We start from the raw sequence: 25,626 nt of genomic DNA, 5'->3' as shown, positions 1-25,626 counted from the left end.
AAATTTATTTTGACGTAAAATAAGAAACTGCCCTTCCTTTTTATGGCTATGTATGACTGATATAATTGCAGATTGCATTTTTACTATTCATATACACGCCTCATCATTTTTTGAAAACTGCGTATTTTGTCTCCCATAGTATTTCTAATGCATGAGCTTGGCAGGTCATACATACATTGTGTAAGAGTTCTCTCCTTACATGTAGAAGTTGCATTACTATGGTTTCAGCACAGACATAAGGAAAGCAAACAGCATATCTGATTTTCATAGAAATATATTTACAACTGAGGAGACATGAAAGGAAAAATAGTGGGGGCGTAAAGGATTAAGCATAAGTATTCTTGGTATTAGGAAACCAGTTATTTCTGAATATTGAATACTGGTAGAATTGTACAGGAATAGATACTGAAGTCTGAATGTCAATGCTGGTAGCATTGAAAGCTGACAAGCAGGAAAACCTGAGTTCTGGTTACACAAAAAGAAAGCACAGGAGTACAAGAGCATTCCACTAGAGAAAAATAGCCATTGGCCATACTTTGACTCTGCAACACTAGCCTGATGTATATAATGTTCCTCAAGAATATTTCTAGGGCTAGTTTATTCTTTTGGTTGAAAACTAAAGTTTCCAGTTCTTAATGTTCAAACAAGATGATGCGCTGTGAAGAGAGAAGGCCAAGATCAGAGACCAGAGCCCAGAGAAGCTGAGTGAGTAGTGTGCTAGATTCTCTCTGGTCTCATTTGGTTGAGATGGTTTTTGATGATGATTCCCAAGTTCTCTCTTAAATCTTCCCTGCCTTTCTTCTTGTATGGTGCTGCTGCCATTAGCTCTCCTGTCAAGCAGATCAATAGGTGGTGCTGTGGTTGGTAAATCCTTCCCCTGGCTGACAGAGGAAGGGAAAAGGGTAGAAGGAGTCCTACTGCTCCTTTCTCCTTGCTGCCACAGCTGGCCAGGGGGTTGACTGGGGAGAGTGGGCAAAAAGAGAGTGGGCAAAAAGAGAGAAAATACTTCCTAGACACGTTTGCAATCAATGTGAACTCAGTGTAGATCAAGAGAGAACTCCATCAACTGAGGTCCTATTAGCCACTCCAAAAGGGTCTGAGTGATTAAAACTATTGCATGCTAGACTAAAGGAGGCTCTTTATATCGGAGTCAGAATAGTGAAAAATGGTTGTTTTATTTAGAACCACTTGTAAAACAGAGGCTGGTAACTAGATGACACATATAATCTCAAAGTATCATGAGGTTCATTTTACTTGTTTTATTAGGAGGAAATAATATGCCTACAATATGCCTACATATAATAATAATAATATGCCTCCAAAAAGGCATAGAGAAATCCTTTCATATAATATTAGTGATATATTAATTAGGGTTATAATATAGTAGAGCAACAAAGTTGGGATAAAAGTGGTAAAAAACAAAATAAAATTGGAAATGTTGGCAGAACTGCTGAAGAGATTACTTAGCCAAATGTAGAAAAGAGTACACCAAATAGAACACTAATACAGAACACTGAAATTTCCAACTGCAGCTTTAATGATTCATGTTGATGATAAGACTGAAATTCTCTACATCATCAGCTGTATGTAATGCCGCGGTTCCTGCTAGTCAACAATCAAAATTCAAGATTTAGATTTGCCAGATACTGTACATCATAAATGTATGAGCATAATTCTCTCTGTGTCTAGTGTAGCAAACTAGTAGAACTGGACAGAGTAGCACGCTCCTTTGTGGCCTTCTAAACCCTTGGCAAGACCAAGATAAATTAACCGGTGGAAAAGAAGACTTAAGCATGTGTTCATTTGACTAGTATAGATGCAGATGGATTGCCCTTGAAGCGTATAAACGCTGAAAAGTTGCAGTTCTTCAGGCTGAGCCATTTTGATTCAGCAATGAATTGAGTACCTCCTCATGGGCTACCTGGGTGCAAGAATGTGCAAAAGATATGAGCTGCAGCCTGGGAGGTGTAAGAGGTCGAGTTTGAAGCAGGTCTCTTTAGCTGTCAGTCTAGTCACAATGTGTGCAGCTGTCCAAGAGCTGCCTTTTTTGCTCCGAAACCTGCAGTAAGTAGTTTTGGCAGTGGTACAGCTACTCGTGGTATCCTTTGACCTGTGTTGATAGAAGCATTTGATATAATGGTGTTTTGGGGTTGTATTGTGAACGATTATGAATATGTCTGTTTGGTACTAGAGTTGTTTCTTACAACTTCTCTTGTTAAGGATGTAAATTTGACATATTCAAAATATTGAATAAAAACGGAGGCAAGGTTGGATATCCATCTTCCATGAAAACAGTGTAGAAATGGAAAGCTGTTTCATATAGATTCCTTTTTAATGTACCGGTTTAATTTTTAAAATATTAGATATCTGGATAAAACTTGAAAAGATGAAAAATAATTAGAATGGAGTTATGCTGAAAAATAATTAAGAAAGAAATAATTAATATTAATAATACCACACAATTATTCTATGCAATTACTTTCTGTAAGATAACCGTAAAGCTACAAGCCTAGACAGTAGAATTTGATAGACTTATGATGGAAATAGCTGTGCACAGTTTTACTGGGTCCCTTTGTCTTTCCCTTCCTCACCTCCACACCAAGAAGCTTTTTGCCTCAGGATGTAAACCAAAACCAAACACCAGTTATGCTAAGAAAGGATTTCCCATGTGAGAAGCCTGTTTAGTTATTGCCTGTCCCATGGCTCTTCCAATGGACTAGTTGGTAATTGTATTTTTGGACGGAAACCTAGACAGCTAAACCAGCCATCTGGTCTGAAAGCACAGGTCCTGTTGACCAGCCGTGCTCGTTTGTGATCTGTGAGGACTTCTACTGCTAAATAGGAGAGAGAATCTCTATGGCTTAAAGTGCTGATAGGATTTATACTTTCAGTCAAGAATTTTATTATGTCTTTAATATAAAAAGTTAACGGAATAAACCGCTGATGTTGCAGTCCTAGTTCCTGTAAATACAGGATTTAAAGTTTAATTTTGCGACTTAAAAATGCAGCTAGGTGAAATAAATTCAGAATCCTAGATTTGAACTGCTTGCACATGGTAATGTGAAAAACATCTCTTATTTCACTTGTATTTTTATTGCAATCCTATATTTTGCTGATGGGTTAAAAGTAATTTAGCAACTTTGAGTATAGATGTGGATGTAATTTTGAGTATTTTCTTCTTTAGTTAATGATATCCAGACTCTGAGAAATGATTTCTATTTCATAGTGTTTCATAGCTGTCGTGTTTCTTCTTAATTTAATTCAAGCTCTTGTTTAATTTGTTTTCATTTTGATGCTTTTCTAATTTATTTTTGAATCTTGAATATCTGTGTTTCCAGCAGAGGTTTAGGGTAGTCTGCAATGTTATGCGATGGTTAACACAAATATTGCATTCAGATACCATGATGAAGGCTGACAAAAATTGACTGATACTGACTTGCTTGATCTGTCTGCAGGCGCTTTGTATTGTCAGCCATTTTCTTAGTTTTTGTGTAAGCTTATGTTGCTAATAGTATATCTAGAAAACATTATAAAATGAACTTAACATATCCTGTAATGTTGGGATGAATCTCAAAGAGAAAAAATGAATCCTGAAAGTAAAAAAATAATAAAATCATCAGTCTAATTTGGTTCTGCATATTCATTAGTTGTTAGAATTGATTGTAAAAACAAAGGGGGTTCGATAACAGAAAATTACTTTTTCTGATTTAAAAATCAAACCCAAAATGCTCAATGTAGCACAAATTCTTGGATTTTACTCTTACAGCAATAAGTTAAATGCTCTTTTGCAAAAAGCAAATATTTCCCAGGGCAGGGGGGGGAAGTGTTTATCTAACGTAAATATATTTCAAGATGTGTATGAAAAAAAATCTATTAAAGCCATATTCAATAGTGTAATTGTAGCCATTCCACTAATAATCACATTTAAAAATCATCTGGGTACTGTCCTGACCAATTTCTAACCAGACTAATCACTACAATTTATCTTAAATCCTTTTTTCCTTTTTATAACAGAGGACATTTTCTTCTCAGAACTGCTTTGTCTAGATCTGTGAATTGTTAAACTGTTAGTCTATTTTTGTTTCAGATTGGCTGTTTTTTTCATAGTAAACTTAAATTATTTCTGTTTACAGTTTTTTTCCTCAATTTAAGCCATAAAGTTCCAGGATGCTATTGAACTGAGTTACAGTTAATGTATAAAATTATGTATCTGTGTCTTGAGTTCATTCTGTAGGGTGTACTAAAACTAATGCTGATAATAGATGAGAAGATTTAGACAAAACAACAACAAAATAATTGGGAAATATGTACTAAATATGTACTAAATATGTACTAAATATCTGGGTGCCTTAGTGACATTCAAAAATGGAGAATATAGGAAGTTAATTGAGTTGCTGTAATGGTCAGGGAGCCCCAAGAAGTGAGGGTGATAATCTAGAATAATATATATCACACCAGACAGGCGTTTGTCCTGCTTAATTCTGTGCCAGGCAGAATAGGCATGAAAAGGCTGTGATTCACATTTAGAAGATGACAAGAGTAGAGCCATCGCTCCAGCTCAGCCAGAAACATGTTTGCTGGATCAGTTTGCTAGGCTATTGACCTTGAAAAACCAAGGAGAACGTTGCATGCAGTAGGAATTGATAAACCTGGAGTTCTAGTGCAGTGCTGGCATAGAGCCTGCTTAAATGCGTAGAATTCAAACCGAGGAATCCTGCGGGAGGTGCTCCTGGGATGGCCACCTGCGAGCAGCTCCGGGTGGTTCGGTTGGGCATGCCTTAGGTCAAGGATTCAACCAGAGTTTGCTCTTATAATTTGTAATTCTTCACTAAAAGTGTTTTGACTGTAATAATGAGGCATGTGAAGTGGTTTTATTAGTGTGGATGTTTTATTTTGTCCAGTCTCTGTGAGTGCTTCTTTGTATTAAATGGGTTGGTTTTATTTAATAGCAGCCCCAGAGAAGTCAGTAGTAATTTTGCCTGTTTATCAACCTTTGTCCAAACAACAGATTTTGGGTTTGATGATTTTTTACCATCTATCACGCAAGAAAAAAGCTTTGAGTCTCTCAGATTTTGCCCAAGGCATTGCATTTTTTCATTCTTTTGCTCAAGTGTCTTAAATTCGTAATTTCTCACAGTTAGTTTTACTAACTATAACTGTGATTTCAAACATCCCTAGTGCAAGTAGTATAGGTAAAGAACTTGGGTGGATATTTAACACAGCACTGTTTTTCCGTCAAGGCTCAATAATTGATCTAATCAAAGTTAAATCAGCACCTTGGAGGCTCAGTGTAGGGATATATTTTGTTTGTAAAGCTTTAATGCCTTCAGCAACATTTTTAGTGAAAAGGTTACTAAAACACGAAATTATCTCTGCAACCATTCTAACCTATGTTATTTCTGACTTTTATTTGGAAGTAAAGTCTTGCTTGCAGGAGTTAATATTGGTTTAGTGTTAGGCAATAGAATAATTTCTTTAGTAATAAATAAGAAAGAATATTATCCTGCTCCTACAGATTGAAGTCATTAGTTTACCAGTGATTTCACTGACAGTCTGGAATCAGTGAATAATAACAAGGAATAAAAAGGAAAAAAAAAAAAAAAGGCAGTTCTGAAAATTCAAGCCCTAATTCTGAACAGGGTAATGATGTACCCAAAATGTGTTCATTTTTGCGATACAAACTGTAAAATAGTTAAATTGTTACAGTAAACCTATTTTACTAGTAGTACTCATGAAATTTAAAATAAAATTACATAAACTTATATTAAAGTCTGCATAAACAGAACCTTCTCTTTTCCCCCAGAAGAACATCTTGTCCTAAATCTTCGCCTTGAATATATACATTTTCATCTAATAACCTTAAGTATCATAACTGAAAAGAAGTTTGGAATTTGTTTTTCTTCCAGAGTCAGTTTATGTTGAGAAAAACAATCATCTGTCATACAGCCAAACACAATTTTGTCATGTAGTTCAACTTCTGTTATAACAGAAAAAATTATCTGGTGTATCTTTTGCCTTCAAACTATGTCACATCTTTAAAAGAATTTATATTAGTTTCCTTACATACAGTATCTGAGATCCATTAAATTTTGCAAAACCAGAATGCATCACCCTGTTTCTTTTCTCTCCAGAGTGACAGATAACGTCAGATGAAAAACAAGTCTGGTGATTTGCGTACTTCTGCAGTTTAATCTGAAGCAAGTAGCTAATTATTAGTATCTGCATGTTACTTACTTTGAATATGATTTTCTAAAAACAAAATTGAAAACACTGACAGTTTTCTGGATCTAAGAGAAGATAACGTCAATTCATTGCTGATAAACAGGCTGACTTTTAGTTTCAAGAATTGTAAAGTAGCTTGTGTGGTTTTTAGGAGGCAGCATTAGAAATGTTATCTTTCCTACTTCTAAACTGGTTTCCAGACACAAAAATTTAGAAATACCATGCCAATGCTATACCAAGGAAACATCTGTAAAATGAAAACTTTCAAGGTTCTTTAAATTCATAGACATTAAACATCAGAAATGTTTGCAGAAGTTCTTGACCCTAAGAATAGTTCCAATACAGGTAACTGTCTCATGAAATTACCTAAATTCGTTGTACAGTTTCATTTCAATTATTTTTTCTTTGTTTTCCTGAAATGTTATATATGAATATCTTGCTGTTAGTGTTTTATGTGGTGAAGTTGAAGTTGTAATTAATGGTAATTGGCATTAAGTATTTTCTGTAAAAGTGAATTCAAATTGGCCTTACAAGGAAAGAGCAAAAGGATTATAAAATTCGTGAAGTGATATGAAAGACGTGATACATTATTTATTTATTTTTATTAATTTATTCATTTATTTTATTTCTCTCTCTTTGAGAAATGAAGGATAATGACAAAGAGAAAAGGAGAGTTCATTTTTTCCATTCCCCAGGAGCAGACTGCATGCTTAGGATCTCCCTGCAGCTTTTTATTCCCTAGTATCCCAAAATGACAGGAGTAAAGGTGCTGAGGAAATACATTTTAGGGAAAATTAACGTTTTCTAAGCAGTTTAACTTGCCTATGGAGGGATAAGGAGATGGTGCTATCTACGTCTTGCAGATTTGTTTCCCTTTTAGGTAAACACGAATCAGCAGAAGATCCTGTACACAAATTATTATCTAAGCTTATGCATTTATTATTGGACTTGAATTTTTCAAAATGTATTCTGAGAATCAATGAAAACAAAAGATAAAGAAAAGGTTATGGGACCTTCCCTCAAATCATGCTTGATTTTGGAGGCTACCTTCTTTGATTTCTGTGGATTTAACAACTTATAAAGACAAGTTGTACAAAGATGTATTTATATCCCGTTCGTGAGCAGTTTTGTAACTCATGGTCCTCAGGCACTTCTGCTTACAGGAATAAGCACTCACCAGATGGCCCATGTGTCAATCCAGATGTTTCCTTCGGCATGAATTCCTTTAGTGGTGCTGTGTCCCAGGACAAATTTTCTGAAAGTCATATTTAAATGTTACATAGAGAAAGTACTATTAAGAGGGCAACTTCATACTCTTTTTCTCAAACCATCAGATTTGTTGAAATATGTAGCAGGCTTTTGGGGTAAAATAAACAAAGATGGTTGCCCTTCTGTATTTTTATTTGTTTTTACGAGAGACACAAGGACAAAAAAAACCCACCACCAGAAAATGGAAATGTAGTTTATAATCCAGGTTAAGTGACAACTCTTTAAAATGCATGTTGTTTGACTTTATAGCTTGATGTTGCACAGTAACATCTTGGAGAAGCCCAAGTTAGGTAGAACAACCGGAGACCTGAGCATTTCTTAAACAAAGCAGAAGTCCTGCCCTGTTACCATCCTTAAAAATTAAACCGCTGTCTGGATGGCAGGACTGTATGAAGTGGAAGAGATTTTGAGTGCAGTGATAACAAAAACAACAGATGAACCACTTGAGGAACAGAAGCAAATACAGGAAGCACACTTTGATTCTGTTTATCCCATGTAAGTAGGATTCACTGGAGTTAGAAGACCAGAAAGGACCAGAAACATAAGTTGGAGTCATCACTAAAAGTAAGCCCACTGAACAAGTGAGTTATCTGTAGCCAGGCTTGCCAGTTTGTCCTAACAAATGTGCTGGAGTTCAGCAGGAGATAAAAAGTGTAGGGTATATTGTTAGATGGAATTGGACAGTAGATTGTGAAGCCATGGATGAGCCTAGGGATGATCTGAAGATCTGGAATCATCGGATCTTGTAACAAGGTGAAGTCCATCCTCAGGACACATGAGCTTTTCTATTGACTCCCATTTATATGGGAATATAAATATAAATACAGCTGTTTCATCCTAACCGTATGCTATACCTGGATCTCTCTGCTGTTTCATTTAACAGCTAGGACCGTGAAAAAGATCATCTTCCTTTAATATTCAGACTATGAAAACTCTTCTTAATCAGTTACCTTTCTTGATAGATAATAGAAATCAGTTGTCTTATTTTTTAAAGTAGATATCTAGTTATAGAGTACATCAGGCATGCTACCCAGGGATGCAGACCAGTGGTGGTAAACTCTTGTTATTATGACTTGTTATATCATTGAGTCCTGTTCCAGTAATTTGATGATTTGGAGTTGAAGCGCTCTCCGAATTGTAACGTTAAGGTAGCTTTTGATGAGTTATGAGATACCTGCTTGGCCACTATAAACCTTAGATTTTCACTGCAGTCTTGGATTGTCTTTTGAGTTTTTACAGTTGATGCATTGAATTGTTGCTGTGTTGTTTTACTTACCTTTTATTTTACCTTAAACAACTTTTTTTTTTTTTTTTTTAAATGTTGTATTTTTCATTGGTGGGGCGGGATTTTGGACAGTGTCTTTGCAATAATGTGGTAACTTCATATATCCCAGCAGAAAGTTTACAATGCCTTCTCCTTTCAAAATTAATAAAATTTGGTCCTGACTTAAAGTAAGATTAAGTAAGAACAGTTAGTTCCCTAGACTGGACGAAGCTATCTTTGTGAATGAACTCTGCATCAATAACATCTTGATTTTGGAGCAGATATCAGTGCAGCTGAAACTAGAGGTTGTCTTGATCTTCCTAACATCAGATTGTATGAAACAGAACAGAAGAACAAGAGACTGCTTAATTTTTTTGAAACTGACTGCAGGAACAGACCTTTTGTAGGCAGAAAAACTTGCAGGCAAATTAATTCTTAAGCTCCTTTAGGGACCCAAATGCTTTTTAAGAGCTGTCTCACTGCTTTTTACTGTACTGAATATTTGCAGGTCCTGTAAGTTCCCCTCAGTGTAATCCCAGAACATTTGCTATTGTTCTGCTATATTTATTTTATATTGTACATTTATGGAATTCTTTAAAAAATACACCATAAATCAGAATACGTGAAGCAGACAACTTTTCTTGTCTTTTGTTTTGGTTTGCCTCCAGATTACCCCTCTCTTGATTTTCAGTTCTCCTTAGACAGTAGTAGGCTAGTGGCTTCTGTGTTACTGCTGCCCTTGCAGTTTCTTCTTCAGCTCCAGGGTCATCTTGACCCCTACAATGACAGAGAAATTTGGGTTGGAGGGGACATGAGGAGCTGTCTTGTCCAACCTCTGGCTCAAGACAGAGTCAAAGGAGATCAGTCCAGGTTGCTCAGGTCTTTTTCCAGACAGGTCTTGTAAACGTTCAAGGATGAAGACTGCACTACCTTTCTGTTCAACCTGATCCACTGCTTCACTGCCACAATAGTAAAACTGTCTCTCTTTGTATCTGTGACTAGCTTGGCTCTGTCTTTCTGACATCCTCCCTGTATGGTCTGGCAGGCTGGTGCTAGGTTTGCCCAAATCTGCCCTCCTGCAGGCAGAACAAACCCAGGTCGCCCTCACCCTCACCACCCCAGCTCTCCTCCCTGGGCAAGTGCTCCACCCCCAGCCATCTCATGGCCCTCTGCTAAACTCACTCCAGTTTACAATTATGGAATCCTCTAGGTTGGAGGAAATCCAAAATCATCAAGTCCAACCATCAACCTGACCTACCATGTCCATGCCCCTTAGTCCCGTGTCCACATGGCTCTTAAATACCTCCACGGATGGAGACTCCCCCACTTCCCTGAGCAGCCTGTTCGAATGCTTGATCACCTCTTCCATAAGGAAATTCTTCCTAATGTGCAATCTAAACCTTCCCTTGCAAAACTTGAGACTGTTATTGATGTCTTTCTTGTAAGCGGCCTCCCAATAATGAATGCAATATTTGAGACATGGTCTAATGTGTGCTGAGTATATGGCGATCCCCTTGATCTGCTGCTAATGCATCAGTTACGCTGCAGTTAATACAGCCCAGGCTACCTTTCTTTGCTGCTATGGCCCGCCGCTGGCTTGCTTGACGTTTTTCATTGCTCAGTTTTCATTTACTGATTTGGCAGTAGGATGTGGTTTGCAACATGGCTTAGCCCCGTAGTGAAGTCAAGCTCTCGAGATTTTTAGGTTTCTAGGTTTTAGGACCTCCTTATTAAGAGCGTATGCATGAGCATCAGTTAGTGAAATAAGTGAATAGGTGGCACCAAACCACTGAGGGAGAGACATGGAAATTTTGAGGTACTATTTTTCCGTTATTAGATAGAAGTACAGACATACTTTTTTTTTTCTTTTTATCAGTGCATTTCAGTTAGTGGCCTAACTTCGTTGAAAGGAGATTAGGATGGTTTAGGAGGTGGGATTTGTAAATCAGGTTACAGCCAAATCTTTCTATTAAAGGTAGAACTGGACTGAAATGTTCTGAATAATGGGGAAAATACGTCGGATGAGGAATGAGGCACCGGGAACTATAGCTCAGTGCCTCCCCAGGGAGCCCCAGTACGTCCACCTCGGCCTGCTGGTTGAGGCACCGTACTGCTCACGAGTAGCGACACCGCGTGTAGCTCTCTCTTTTATGCCACCGCAAGCTGAGAATGCCAAGAGAGGCACAGCAGGGCCAGGGCCAGGGGACCACAGGGTGGCCAGTGCAAAGCTAGAAACGGCTGAAGGGGAGGCAGGGTTGGAGCAGGGCCAAAGAGGTAGGGCTGGGGAAGCAGCATTCAAGAATTAGCAGTGAAAAGGAGGCAGGAAGGACAGGACTCAGGACTGAAAGGCAGAAGTTGGGATGGGCAGCCAGGAATGGGTCAGAGCTAGAACTGGTTGCAGCTCCACATGGAAAAGTCCGGGGCAACCGCTGCACTTACCGTACGCCGAATGCTGGGGCAGTGCAGGAACTGAGCTCCCCGGTCAGCCTTCGAGCCTCCTGAGGGACTGAGGGCTGCCGTGTGCAGCTGCTGGCTCCAGCGGGGCTGGCGGAGGCTAACAGGGCGAGCTGTGCTGTGCTCTGCCTTGATGGAGCCTGGCGGACTGACAGATGCAAGCGCTGGTTACTGAGGTAGCTAAGGATGAATCCATTGCGTGCGAGGGCAGCTTCAGCACAGCCTGCATCTCGGGTTTGTGCATATGCAAGATACAGATAAACTTACATTCTCGCTGCATGGTAATTTGTAGATTTTGTAAAAATGATTTTAGAGCCTCTTATATAAATGTAATGTTACATTTATAAGTGTTCGGTTTTATTTCTAATGGAATACTTCATTAAGCAGCCATCAGCAAAGGACATTAAAACAATGTAACAACATTCCTTCAAATGAAGCATGGTAACTAACATTTGCAATGCCTTTCAGAGCTACAAACTTGAACCAGAAGCTCCAGTTAGAATTACAGAACATTTCATACAATTGCTGTGCTCTGGCTGCTCCAAAGCTTTTGTCAGCAAGGCAAGGGACTATTGAAACAGTCCAGAGTGGTTCTTTAGTCTGTTGTGGTAGCACAATGGACAATTGTCTGAGACAGCTTCCCAACATTTTGATCAGTAGAAACATTGACCAGATTTATACGTCCCTGTGTAAATGCTAGCAAATAAAAACTGATGAGTAGATTATAAAAAATAAAATAAAATAAAATAAAATAGAAAAACAGTTGGAAATCACTGACAATTTCAATTGCCTGGAAACTGCATAACTGTATAGTCTGTAATGGAAGACTGGTAACAATAGATAAAAGTAACATGAAACAATTACAAACTCCCTTTGAATTAGAAGTTCCAAAACGGTTTCTTTCAAGAAATAAGTAGGAGAGCAGTTGTAGCTCCATGTGGCCTGTGAGTCACACCGGGGCAGTTCACAGAGAGGTCGGAAGGCTTGCAGAGGTGGCTGTGCTGGGAAACAGAGCACATATTTGTTTTTCAGCTGCAATAATCTTGAATTCATCACTGCAGGAAAATAGTCCATTGCAGTTACAAAGTATTGGCACGAGCACCAAACTTTCACTTTGTTATTTGTTCCAACAAATGATTTTATTACTGCAGAGGAAAAGGTTTTAAGGAACTTTAAAACTTGTTTGGTAGAATTTGTTACCATGAAATTTATCGTTTTCTTCAATGCAGCAAAATAAGACAAAATCATCTTACTTTTAAAAACACCAGTGACTTTACATCAGGCCCTCTGCTTGCAGAAAGCCTGAGACATCTAGAGGAGGCCGGGAACTTTTACTGTGTTATGCGTCAGTCTGGAATCCTGGCTATATTATATGAGCCTCGATTGGGTTGAAAATGAAAATTTCACCCTATTGAAATAAAAGAGATATATATTTCCAGCATGGCAAAAGTCAGGAGATAGTTTTCCTGCAGCAGTGGCTATTGAAAAAAATAAAAATAAAGAAATGGTATTTAATTAGCCTTCACTGTAGCCAGGTACGCTTCACCATAGACCAGACCATTTGGCCCGAATCAGGGGAGCAGATGAGGCTCCCTTGCTGTCTCCATACCATATTTTCTTCTGAGGGAAACTGAGGCACAGAGGGGAGTTGCTGGATCTGGTGGCCCAAACCCGGGTGCTACTGCAGCCAGCAGCCAGCTGTGGGGATGGCGGTGACCCTGCAGGGTGCCGCAGCACAGGGCGTAGGGACAGCAGGGGAGCTGGACGCGAAATGGTGGCACTGTTTCAGATGCAGTGGTTGGATGGCACTTGGTTAATGATGAATGGCCTTTCCAGTCTAACACTTGATCTTGTACAGTTGGTGACATTTAGAAAAAAATAAAAATAAAAAAAAAAAATTGAGACTCAGAGGAATGAAAACAAGGAACTATATGAAATGCATGAAGATGTAAAGCCTTTGGGCAACTTTGGCCACACAAAAACTGAAGAAAGAATTGTGCAAAGTTGTGCAAAAAGAGTTGCATTTTACAGTCAGTATACACAACATGAGACTTGATACTTTATAAAAAACAATATTCACACAACATAAATGCCATTTTGCTTTTGAGGCAGAGAGCAAAGTAGCACTTTGGAAACTGCCTTATATTAAATTGCAATTTCAGAAGCAAATATAAAACTAAAATACCAACATGGCTTCTGTCAGACAAGCAATGTGTTTCCTTTTGTCTTCTGTGCTGCACTTTCTGAAACACTAATGTGCAATGCATTTATATTATAATCTGCTTCCTGGACAAAATTAAGTTAGATATAAGGTCAAAAGTAGACTGTAGGGGATAGGCACCAGCAGGATAAAGAGCAATTTGGAGCCAAGTTTATGGATGAGTTGCAGATATCTGGTATTTTACTGAGGTATCCAATAAGACAGACAATTCAATTTCACGATGTAGATGTTACTTTGGTAGGCAGTTACCAGATGTGCGACTGTAACTAAGATATTGTGTAAATATTTAGTAGGGCTTTTAAATATAAATATTTAAAATATTAATACATGAATATTTAATGAAAAGAAGTACGTTCCAAAATTTCAAATCTAAAGCATCCTGAAATGGTAAGGGTCTAATAATATTTCTGTGCCCTCTGACCCGATCTAAAATATTTGGTGGGAAGTACCCTTACATACAGCAGGGAAAAGAGAAGCAAGGTAATGACCTGATAATCGCGTTTCCCCTCACATTTCCAGAATTACGTACTTTTAGCTTACTTTTGTTACTGTAGTGATTCTTCACTGTATATCACTAGGTTATTACTGCTGTGCTAGCATTTAAAAACAATAAAAATACAATAAGGTTGTTTTATTTGTCAAGATGTCTGATTTTTCATATAAAATATGTTTCTACCAACAATGTGTTTTTAAGAATTGAGGTTCTGCAGGTGAGGAAATGAAGCAGCCAAAATCAAAACCATGGGTTTTTGAGCCTGGTTAGGGTGCTGCAGCATGACTCTTCAGATTGACTTCGTGCAGTTCGGGTACCGTTTGTGGCTCCGTGTCACATACACGTATTTGATTTAGAAGGGCTCATTTCCACTGCCTGCCTGGCAAGCTCAGTGTGGGATCTGCAGGCCGAGCTCCGTCATTCTGTGAACCACTGCAAGTAATTATCTGTCCCCTAATTGGAATGTAATTAACGATTCCATGAATGACTTACAGCCGACACTACAGTCTATCCTGTTTCCCCAAAGAGTAGCCACATGAGGACTGTAGCGCCAGCGGCGTGTCTGGCCACCGTGAGGGCGAGCACTGCGGCCGCGTGTCAGCTCTGGTGGGAACCAGCACTGGCTCCAGCAAGTACGACTGCTCGGGAGCCAAGACAAGTGCCGAAGGCCTTAAGGCGGCTCTGTGGTGCCTTTTCCATAGAGCCTGGTGGTAGCCCAGGCTGTACTTGCCAGTCTTGGTAGTTTAAGGCTAAATCAACTCAAACCTTTCAACACAACTACACTCATACCCCTGCCTTCAGTGCAGACTTCTCCTAGGGAGAGTTATGGGAACGGGGCAGACAGGGCTCAGTAAAAACCGTCAGTAAATATTACACCGTTTAGAGGTTGTGATCACAGAGATCCCCTGTGAGTTTGTGGCTGGCTAAGTGCACTCCCACACTTAAAGGCTGGGGGTTCACACTTAAAGGAGGGGGTGAATGAACACAAATACTGGAAATCAGTATAGATCAGGAAGCCAGCTGCAACATTTACATCCGTCTTAGGTGAATGTGTAGCCCAGGCTATGCTTGGTCGCTGTCTTGGTGTACAGTGTAACCTGCTTGAGCATTTTCTCTTATCTTGTAATATCCACGTATAGTAAATAGGCACTCAAATGCTGTTCTGAAACACTGTGCATTCTTTCAGGATACTTCCCAGTGTTGCTTATTCGTGGCAAGAGAGCAGAAACAAATGGTCTGTGCACTTCATGAAGGGCAGTTATTTTAAAACTGTAAAAGAGGGCCTGGGTCCAGTGTTGCTACCCCTGAGAGTTCCACAAGCCTCTCTGCAGATGGGATTTAAAGAAATCAATGGGAGAAAACGATCTGTGCTGTTCTTTACATCTTCTCATGCTGTCTTCTTTTGAAGTCAGCCAAACAATTACCTGGTGGTCATTGACATTCTGTCCTGCAATGCTGTTTTCCCGAAAAGGTTATCAATAGGAACCCATCAGATTGCTGTGTACACAGATATGTCAGTATATGAAGAGGAGAATGAAAAATCTCTTTCTGTTGCTTATTCTTTATCACATAGTGCAATGCAGAGTGGCACAGATTTAGTGTTTATTTAGAGCTAAGTGGTATAACAAGAACAAAGAACCATAATATTTTGTTCAGATCTAACTTGAGTACGTCTTCACAACTCTGCTTAACGTTGTGTAGGCTTACTGCTGATGGTCAGTCACCTGCCAGTTCAGTGTTGAGAGTATACGGTCAGTGAGCTGGAGCGTTATTGTCATTCCTGAATTTCTGAGGCATTTGTTCGTTATCAGTACAAGTTATCCCTAGTCCCATCCCTGCGTTCTCACATCCGTTTGGATTTCTCAGCCCAGCAGTTCAGAAGGTTGTGGGTTTTGTCTGAAGAGCTACAACCAAGTGTCTTTTAGTTTGATAATCTCAACTATCTGTTTACTTTAATTTAAAAAAAAAAGTGTTATCATTTGTCAACCAGAAGTTTTTGTAAATAGGCTAGGCCCCAAAAGAGATGCACTTTTTGTAGACAGCATGAAGAGTGTTCTGTCTCCCGGTCAGTCTTTCATGAGCTGAGCAGTTGTGGGCATGTCACTAAGTCCCTCTGCTTTGCTTTTGTGCACTGGTGAAACAGCGGTGAGAGTACTCTGCAATGGGTTAGATGTCTTTGCTCAGGTTTGTGAAACCTTTGGGAGAGCTAGATGTTTTGTACAAGTTACTTTCTAGACGAAACCAAGAAGTTAATTACTTGAATTGGATATCAAAGCAGAATAAAAATAATGTGAACCAAGAAATAATTACTATTGTCTATTAGTTAAAACCTTCACTATAAAAATTCAGGCAGTCTGATGACACGGGCAGTTTAGATACCGTCAGGGACCAGCTCCATAGCTGATTTGTGGTAGTGCCGCTGACAACATCTCTGTCTTTCTCCCTTTCCTCTTACAGTATCGGTCGGGACGGGATCCTCAGCGAGGCTCCGACAATGTTTCCAATAAGTCCTCAGACAGCGACGTCAGCGATGTCTCGGCTGTGTCTCGGACAAGCAGCGCTTCTCGTTTCAGCAGCACGAGTTACATGTCTGTCCAGTCAGAGCGGCCAAGGGGAAACAAGAAAATAAGGTGAGCACAGGGAGCTATGGTGCCAACCATAGCTGTGTGATTTAAGTAACTGAGTACTTTTCAGTATTTGTATTTGAAAATAATATTTTGCCTCAGTTGGAATTTGCAGGGAATTTGCAAGAAACTGGTTTAAATGTCTTCTTCATCTAATGCTTCTTGAATTCTTTATGGTATTTGTTTTTAGCAAAGTTTTGGTGTCTTGAGTTATGCTAGAATGCACTACAACAAACATATGCTGTCAGCAGGCATTAGACATAGTTACATTTGCACTTTCTGAAAACGGTTGTGTAAAATACTTAACATGGCTGAAAAGACAGTTCAACTCAAATTTTGTGCTGGCTATGTCAAAGGCATCTTAGTTTAGTTTTTAAACTAGAGCTGCTGAACTGTTATAGAAGTCTTAGTTAATACTAATGCAGACCCTGGTCCAATTCAACTGTAGGCATACCTCTGCTGAATTAGTCTTCAGCAAGACGTGCACAGTGTATCTGTGAGCAAAACACAGCATTTCCTTTGCCTGCACCCTGTGCACAGTCAGTGGAAGGAATGAAAGATAGTTCTTGTCAGAAGGTGTAACCCACCTGCATCTGTCAGCAAAATTCAGTGTCAACTTGTATGAATTCTCAAAAATGTGTCCTCTTGAGAGAGAGGATGCATTTGATAAGTTTGTTTGAACGTCTGTTCATATGAGCAGTGTTGGGACCACATCGTTTCTGTCGTATGGTTATGTATCCCTTTTTAAATGAGATGTATTGCCATGAAACTTCTGTTCAAAGAGGGACTTAGAGACTGTCCTGAGAAAATATCACAATTTAAAGCTTCTCTAGTGTAGGCTGGAAGATTAGCCAGCATGACTTACCTTGTGACTACTTCCATCTTTTAGCTTTTATTTCATTTATTTTTCCTTTCTTGTGAGTTCACGCATGCTCATCTCTGTGACCCTAACTTTACTGCATTCTTTTCTTTTTTTCCTTTTGCATGCCTCTTTCAATTTTTGTTGACTTCAGAAGGACAAGGGATATAGAGGAAAAAAAAGAGGGGGGGTTGGAAGGGGACGAACAAGATGAAATATTTCCTGAGGAAGAGGAAAAAGAGGAGGAGGAGGAAAAAGCAAAGGAGCAAGAAATTAACGAAAAAGGGGAAGGGCAAGAGGTGGCAGAGAACTGTGATAAGGAAGAAATCAAAGGATCAGGGCAAGATGAAAAAGCTCAAGAAGACCAAGCAGAGGAGGGGAAAGAGGATGACAGGTAAAACGTATTTCTATTTTCTGTAGATCTATAGACGTAGTCTTCTTGCTGTAACTGGACCTTGCTTGCCTTCCCCCCTTTTTTTTTTCTTTCCTTTCCTTTGCTTAGTTTATTGTCTGTTTTGTGCAGCTTCTTTTGCTTTCAACCGTGATGCTTTCATATTTAAACAAGTTTCACTCTCAGCTTCAGGGAATTTGTTCTGCATACCAAATGATGCAGCACACTAACTTGATTCATTATTTTGCATGTAACTACAGCATGTTATTTTTTAAATTGGTTTAGACTAGAGTTTGGGTTTGACTATAATAAACAATAGAAATTATAAGATGCCTCTTTAGATTCCCTGCTTGAATTATTGTTTCAGGGAAAAATCTTTTGTTGAGTGATATTTCATCAATATCAAAACCATCTTTACTTTTTACTTGTGTCAGTACTAAAGAAGAGAATTAGGATTTTTTTTTTTATTACCCTCTTCATGTGGGCTGATAAATGTGTGTATTGATTGACAGTTGACGTGGATAAACAAAGAGTTTTTTTGTTTTCTTCCACTTCACTTGATTAGCTGCCATGGGTTGCTGTATGGTGGAGGGGTTATGTAGCTCTTCTGTTGTATTGCGTCCAGAAACATTTCAGCACAATTGGCTCTGGTTTTATCAGATGGCGTTCTAGATTTACACATTTTACCACAATTCTGTTGAACCATGACTTCTAATGCAAGTGAGTGACATTTTGTATTGCAAAATCCATGTAACTTGCATTATGAGAAATGCGATGTTCTTTCCCTCTTCATCAGAAAAAAAAAAAGAGTTTGAGATTTGCTGAGTATCTTTGAAACTCTTCAGAAACTCTCATTTCTTTTACCTGCTAGTGCTGGTACCTATAGACAACTGAAGCCTGTAGAACTGTGTTAATATATAGTAGGGTAATCATAAAGTGCTCTGCTGCATTCCACTTTCTTTGCTACATACATATATGTGTACATACCTGTACATACCCGCACATGCAAGCACACAGAGACTTGCTTCTTTTATTTCAAACAAATAACTACTCACATAAAATGTTCTGAAATACTTTTCTAAATGGAAATAACCAAAACAACTCACCTGTGGTAGAATGGATCAAAGGTGATACAAAAAGAGAATCAAGTTATGTGGTGTTCCATCTGAGGTGGTATAGGGCAATACAGCCATACTACTTATTTTATATATTGATTACCATCATTCCTTCACTCATGAGAGCACATTTTTGAACTCAGAAAAAAACAGCTGTTTAGAAAGAGCTGTCTTTAAGACTGCCTTGGCGTATTTGTTCCATGGACTGCTAAGCAAACCATTTGGTAGTGTGGGAAAGGATGTTTTAAAGACCTTTGTCTCTCCCAGCTCTCATTAAGTTTCCAGTTTAATGGGATCTGGAAGTCCTCCCTCTTTGAAAGCATGGCCCTATTCCTGGTTTTCAGCTTTCACTCAGGTTAGTCTTCAGCCAAAAATGCTGCCACTCACAGAAAGTAAACTCCTATTTGAGAAGAAATTTCTTCTTCCCCATGCCAGCTTGTGTTTGGTGGCTGCTGTCTGCCTTTAGGAATGCAGAAAAGTCAGGACTCCCTTCTTGGTAGAGAAACAAGGTATTAGTAAGTGGCTGCTGTGCAGTGACTTTTGTTTGTGTAAGATTTTGGCTCCCAAAATGGGAATCAGTCCCTAGTATTATTTACCCACTTAGCCCATTTTGCCTGTTTTTGATATGTAAGTTGTGAGGAAAGTTTCTATATCCGCCATCATTTCCCATAGTACACAAAGTGCTGACCTTTTTAGTAGTGTCTAAAAAGTCTTCTAGGGTAGAAAACAAGCTGAAAAGCACAGATTGATTCCTATATACATATATGTATATGAATATATGTATGTATATATTATATAAATAGTGTTGTATCATTAGCATACTGAAATATAATGACTAGTGAATTCAGTGGACAAAACTGAAGGCAGGATAGGTCCTAAGTATTGTTATAAATGCAGTGCCTTATGCTTGTTTGTTTGGCAACTTAAAACATGTTCATATTTCATTAAAAACATCTTTTCTAATATTCATTACATAAAATTATTAATAATTAGTAAGTATTTTAAAACTAGGGATGTGTGATAGCTGCACGTACAAATGTTTTATTGAAGTCTTAGTGGAATTAAGTATCTTGAAGTGCTGATACAAACTGCTTATTGCTAGTTAACAACTGCAGCTTTCCAAAAATGTTTTCACGCCCAACGCCAATATGAAGCAATCAACAAAACATCTTTTAATTAATAACCATATCAATAGGTATTTGAGGTACCCATCAGAACCGAAGCAGCCATCTCATTGAGCAAAAAATAGCAGTAAATTATTACCCTGATCCTGAGATCTTGGGTATCCAAAAAAAGCTATAGTGCAAATGGGAACTTTCAGCATACATTTGTACGTCACAGGTATATCTTTAGTTGAACATCAGTCACCTTTCCTCTGGGGAATTTGGAGACACAGGGGCTATTCTCAATCACACCATCATCAAAGGTGTTTGTTAAGGACACATCATACCTCTTCATGTTGTACATTTCAAAGTCACCATGCACTGTACGCATATATTTTCTGAATAATGCTAATAGCCACACTAGGGGCTTCAATCTGCTGAGATCATAGGTGGGTTCAAAGTAACTTAAATGACCAAGAAAGCAGATATCCATCATGGGTTCATCCCATGCCTATTTTAAAGAGTACTTTAGTGCAATAAATTGCATTAGATTTTAGAGCACTGGAGTACAATAAGTCAATAAATCTTTTTTTGGCAGAAATAGCTGCAGAGTCAGATTTTGCCTTCATTAAACCTTGCAAAACTAAAAATTGGCATATGGTTGATGTACAGTGAAAACATAATTGTGTTTTTTCTTGGCAAGGCATGCTAGTTAACACAAAGCACGGATCAGGCTTCCTTGTTTTAATCTTTAAGGATTCTTTATGTACAGTTATCTGACAATATTTCTTATTCAGGCTCCCTGATGATACCAGGGACAGAAAGAGCTCTCTTCGATCTATGGTGTGAGCATTCAGAATATTTATAAATTGCAGGAAATCTTTTTGACTGCTCTAAATCTTAACCTTTCTTAATGTTTTTCTAAATAGGAATCCAAAACATTAATTCTAATAAAGAAGACAGTTTTGTTTTCTCATATCAATATACAATTGTAGTAAGAGATCAGGATTTCACTGTATTACAAGCTGTTCAAATACAGAAGAAAAATACGGGCTCTGTTCCAAGCACAGGGAATCTAAATCATGAGATGACATATAAGTGCAGAGAGGGGACCACAAGAGAATTATGAAATGTTTCACATGACAGGAGATAGTGACAATACAGGGCTGGGGACATCTTGACAACAGGGAGCACTAAGGGGAGATTGGAAGAAAGAAAATAAGATCGTTTTGTGAATGCTCCTGGAGAGCTCTTTTCAAGCATTAGATTCACGGGGGAAAAACCATGAGTTGCTTACTAAAAACACCACACGTGGATGATGGGGCAAGTCAGATCAGCAGCAGGAGCTGATCTTTCAGTCTTGAATGGGAGAAGATATAAGGGATAAGGAACTTAAATACTGGAAAACAAAGACAACTTATGTACAGCTGGATAAAGAAAAGTGTACCTTTGTACTGATGCACAGGGAAAGGTTGTGCAGCCAAATTGAAAGGCTATGAAACTTATCTTTCCTACAGTGTCCTGGAATGGGCTTAGGTTAGGTAAATTGCCAGAAGTGGAGAAAAAATAAATGACATATGAAATGTGAGAGAGTGGATACAACAATTAGCTTTGTGGATGGACAGAAGAGGTAGAGATGTGAAATGGAAAGTACTTGTAAGTCACAAAAATATGGGCCTAATTTGAAGCTTGAATTAAAAGGGCTGCCCGAAGAGCAGGCCTGAATGACAGGCATGGTTCACATGGCTGGGAGAAGAAGCAGATGAGAGGTCTTGGAAGGAAATACTGAATTTAGTGATGCTGAGTTGAGATTAGTGATTCATGAGGAGGTACCAAACGAAGAAGTTTTAGTACAGGCAGGGGAGAAGAGAGGGAGTTTTTACTGCAGAGGGGGTAATATTTTGACATACTGTTAATGAAGGGATGCTAATTTAGGGATAGCAATATAGGAGATACTGATCTAGTCCTGTGGGGCCATCACAGTCAACTGGTTGGGCAGAAAATGAAGATATACTAGAGCACACGTTGAATGAAAGATTAGAGAAAGGGCAAATCTGAGGTGTGATGCAGTATGGAAACTCAGGGAGGATAACTTTTCAGAAAATGGTTAATTGTAGCAAGGCAAAGGAGAGACCAGTATACTTTCAAAATCTTAAGAAATCATTAAAAACTTTGGCAGGTGTAGTTTCAACTGAATGCAAGAGGTGAAAGATAGTTGTTTGGAAAGTGTTTGAAATGGAATTGAAAACAGGAGATTGGGTATTTTAAACAATGCATTTAATTGTTCAATTAATTCAGAGATGAAAAGGAGAAAGGATATGTGACAGTACTTGCAGAAATGATGAGAGCAAGACTAGGTGTTCTGTTCTACATTATAAAGGGATATGTTAAAGCATGTTTCTACAACTTGGGAGTAAAAAAAAAAAGGGGGGGGGGGGGGAGGGGAAGCCAGGGGAGATCTTATCAATGTGTATAAACAGCTGAAGGGAGGGTGCAGGGAGGACGGAGCCAGGCTGGGCTCAGTGGTGCCCAGTGCCAGGACAGGAGGCCCTGGGCACAAACTGGCCCCCAGGAGGCTCCCCCTGAGCACCAGGAGCCCTTCTGTGCTGTGCGGGTGACGGAGCCCTGGCACAGGCTGCCCAGAGGCTGTGGGGTCTCCTCCTTGGAGCCCTTCAGAAGCCGCCTGGACGTGGTGCTGGGCACCCTGCTCTGGGTGTCCCTGCTTGGGCACGGGTGGCACTGGGTGGCTCCAGAGGGCCCTGCCGGCCTCAGGCGCTCTGCAACGAGGTGGCTAGAGGTGAGAGTAAGGAAAGGAAGAGGCAGGGGGGAAAGGAAATCAGAAGACAGCATCTGATCTCACTTAGCCAAATCAAACAGTTTAAGAAGAGATCCAGTGAGAAATTTCTACCTCCATTACAAGAGCAAGTGAAGAGAAATGTATTAAGAGGAGAATGCAGAGACAGCACAGGAAGGTAGTAGATTACGTGTTTTGCTATGTTTTATGTCACTGAGACCCAGTGCAAAGAAAAGAAATAAATCCTAAAGGATAGTCAAAGAAATAGAGCTGATTAATAGGAAGATGACGCAAGCGAAGAATGAAAATTTGTGGTGGAGAAAGTCAGCTGGAATGTAATTTTGCAGAAGATATGAAAAATGGAATACAGCATGTAGTTTTAAGTAATGGATTTGTTCAGATAAAAAACCTTTTCTGTTCCTAATGGTACTTCATGCTCTCTGTGCCCTTTCCCTTGTGGGATGCAAGGGAATTGGATTCATCTCCAAGTCACTTTCTAGTTCTTTTTGTGTCATTCAGTCAAAAAATTCTTCAAAGAATTTAATTATGTAGGTTTTAAAACTGATGCCTGATGAGTATTTGTTCCTTAGTTTCTCATTATATTGTAATCTTAGTATTTCATTTTTTATGAAGCTTCTGCCATGATTGCAGCCATTATCAGTTAAATGCAGTGTTTTGCAAAGCTGGATGAAAAAAACACAGAAGTTCAGCCTGTGCTAGCTCCTCCGTAGCAGTGGAAGCCAGTAGCACTTTAAAAAAATCTATATTCTGGTAAAAATATCAAAAGCTCTGCAAAAGATAACAAGCATCAAGAAATCTGTTTTCAATGTGCATGCATTGTTTGCTTTCTTAAAGCCATTTCAGAATAATTATAGTGATTGTTCCAACTGCTCTAATGGATGAAAGAAGTTAATTGTGCCCAGCCTTTCTTGCCAAGAAGGCCACATGTCTGTGAGCGAGAGCTGTGGCCTGAGACCCTTTCCCCAACGCGTGGTAGGTCCTTTAGCAGTCTGTGCCCCGACAGATCTAGCAGTGGCTTCCTAGAAATACTGGATTTGAGCTTCTGCTGGCCAGCTAAACCATGCACTCCTAGTAGGCCATGCCCTTCTTAAAGCACAAACTACAGTGTTTGCGAGCTGATAAAGGCCCGGCCACAGCCTGGGGACACTGGGAAAGAGCGTCAAAAGCATGTTCCCTCTCCATGGCAATGAGCTCAGGCCCTGCCGACCCCAGGAGCTGCCCCTGGATGAGTAAACGGGGCTGCAGACAGGATGAGGTACGATGCCACCAGCCTCCCCTGGCACCCTTCCCTTTGTGAGACCAGCCCTGTTCCCAGCATGGGGTGAGAGTGACTTCTGGACCGTGCTGTAGCTCTCGACCCAAGAAGTTGGTGTTGCACTTTCTTTAACCATCACAACAAAGTGGCCTTGCTACTCATGAGATCAGACTGGCAGGTTACCATACAACTTTCACCAGCTCTTTTCGAATGCAAAACATTTATTCAGGAGTCTGGGGCAGGTATGCTGGACTGAGACCTGGAACAAAAAGCAGCAACTCTGTTTTGTGTCCCCCTAACATAACTGTTCTGCATGCTTCTTATTAGCTAAGCAGAGAGATAAACAGCTTACATATAGCTGCTATGTGTCTCTGAAACCAAAGGACCTAAAATCAACTTTTTTTGTTGTTCGATTAAAATTAGTATTTTTGGACTGTAGAGCCTGTTAGCAGTTCATGACAAATTCTTACACTATTTGAAGTAACGATCCAAATCCACTTTATTTGATGTAAGTTTTTAAACTTGTTTTAGTGTTCTACATTGAGGCAACTCTTCAAAAGCTGAAAATTCATACAGCAACTGTGCCTGTAATGCCCACAGTCAGCAATTTGGCCATTTTGTGTTCTACACTTTCACAGATGACATGCAGAAGAAAATTATCTGTGACTTCTGGAGAAATATTATGGATACAAAGGATACAAAATATCAATGCTTCATAAAGGAATTGTATTAATTTTTATATTTTTTTGTGAAATCTGTAGAGTAGAATACAAATCATTTAAGAAATCCAGCAAAGTCACCTGTTTCTAAGTTACTCATCACCATCTATCAAACTCTTACAGACCCTTTTTTTTCCTGGTACTGTGGAGTAAGTATAAAAGACATATAGACTCCTTTACAGATAGTCAGCTTATTTTTAATATTTTTTCAAGGAAATAATAAGGTAATGAATTTGGAAGTACACATTTTTAACAAGTGAGCAGTGAAAATACTTCATATGAAACTGTCTGCAGCTTTGATATATGATGCCCAGCAGGGATCTCAGACATTTTTTCTTTGACAACAACACGATATTATTGAGGCTGCTTCCTTCTCCATGAAATGCAGTTTGCACTTCAACCTCTACTGAGTGTCACCTCTGAGCTGTGATCCAGAAAGCGCTGATGTACTCCTGTTCCTAAAGGTCATTTAACTGTGCATCAGTAGTTGTTGTTTTGCTTTGTTTTGTTTTGTTTTGTTTTTAATACAGAGGTGCAGATGTAAAGCCCTAGAGACTTGCAAGAAGTAGAAATGATCAAAAGAAATAAAAAGAGGATTTGAAGCAAGTAAAAATATTGAAATTAATTTTTGATTTTTAAATGTATTGGAAAAAAGTCTCATTTTCTAAAGATATTTAAAACTAGTTTGAATTATAAGTTCTTCATTAGACAGACTTTTGTATCTACAGGATTGAGCACAATAGGCCTGTGGACTTGAATAGCAATAGCAACAATTAAGTGTGGAATAGAAACTTATCAAAGCAAAGAATTTAATTAGGAAGC

The 25,626-nt window shown here is 39.0% G+C and overlaps 1 protein-coding gene across 46 annotated transcripts in view; it reads left to right on the top strand.

Moving 5' to 3' along the window:
* Window positions 1-25,626, top strand: part of RIMS2 (regulating synaptic membrane exocytosis 2) — a 462,822-nt gene that overhangs the window by 373,409 nt on the left and 63,787 nt on the right. For 29 of the 46 annotated variants that reach the window (XM_083822296.1, XM_083822280.1, XM_083822285.1 and 26 more), the window contains one exon: window positions 16,381-16,553. The exons of 15 other annotated variants lie outside the window; for them this stretch is intronic. In XM_083822296.1, coding sequence (XP_083678422.1) covers window positions 16,381-16,553 — 173 coding nt within the window. Of the gene's footprint in view, window positions 1-16,380; window positions 16,554-16,594; window positions 17,801-25,626 lie in introns of those variants that run through there. 2 more of the 46 variants (XM_083822300.1, XM_083822295.1) reach the window with 2 other exon arrangements.

The sequence above is a fragment of the Anser anser genome, assembly GCF_964211835.1.
Source record: "Anser anser genome assembly, chromosome: 2".
NCBI lineage: Eukaryota > Metazoa > Chordata > Aves > Anseriformes > Anatidae > Anser > Anser anser.
This window is presented reverse-complemented; position numbering and strand designations above follow the sequence as displayed.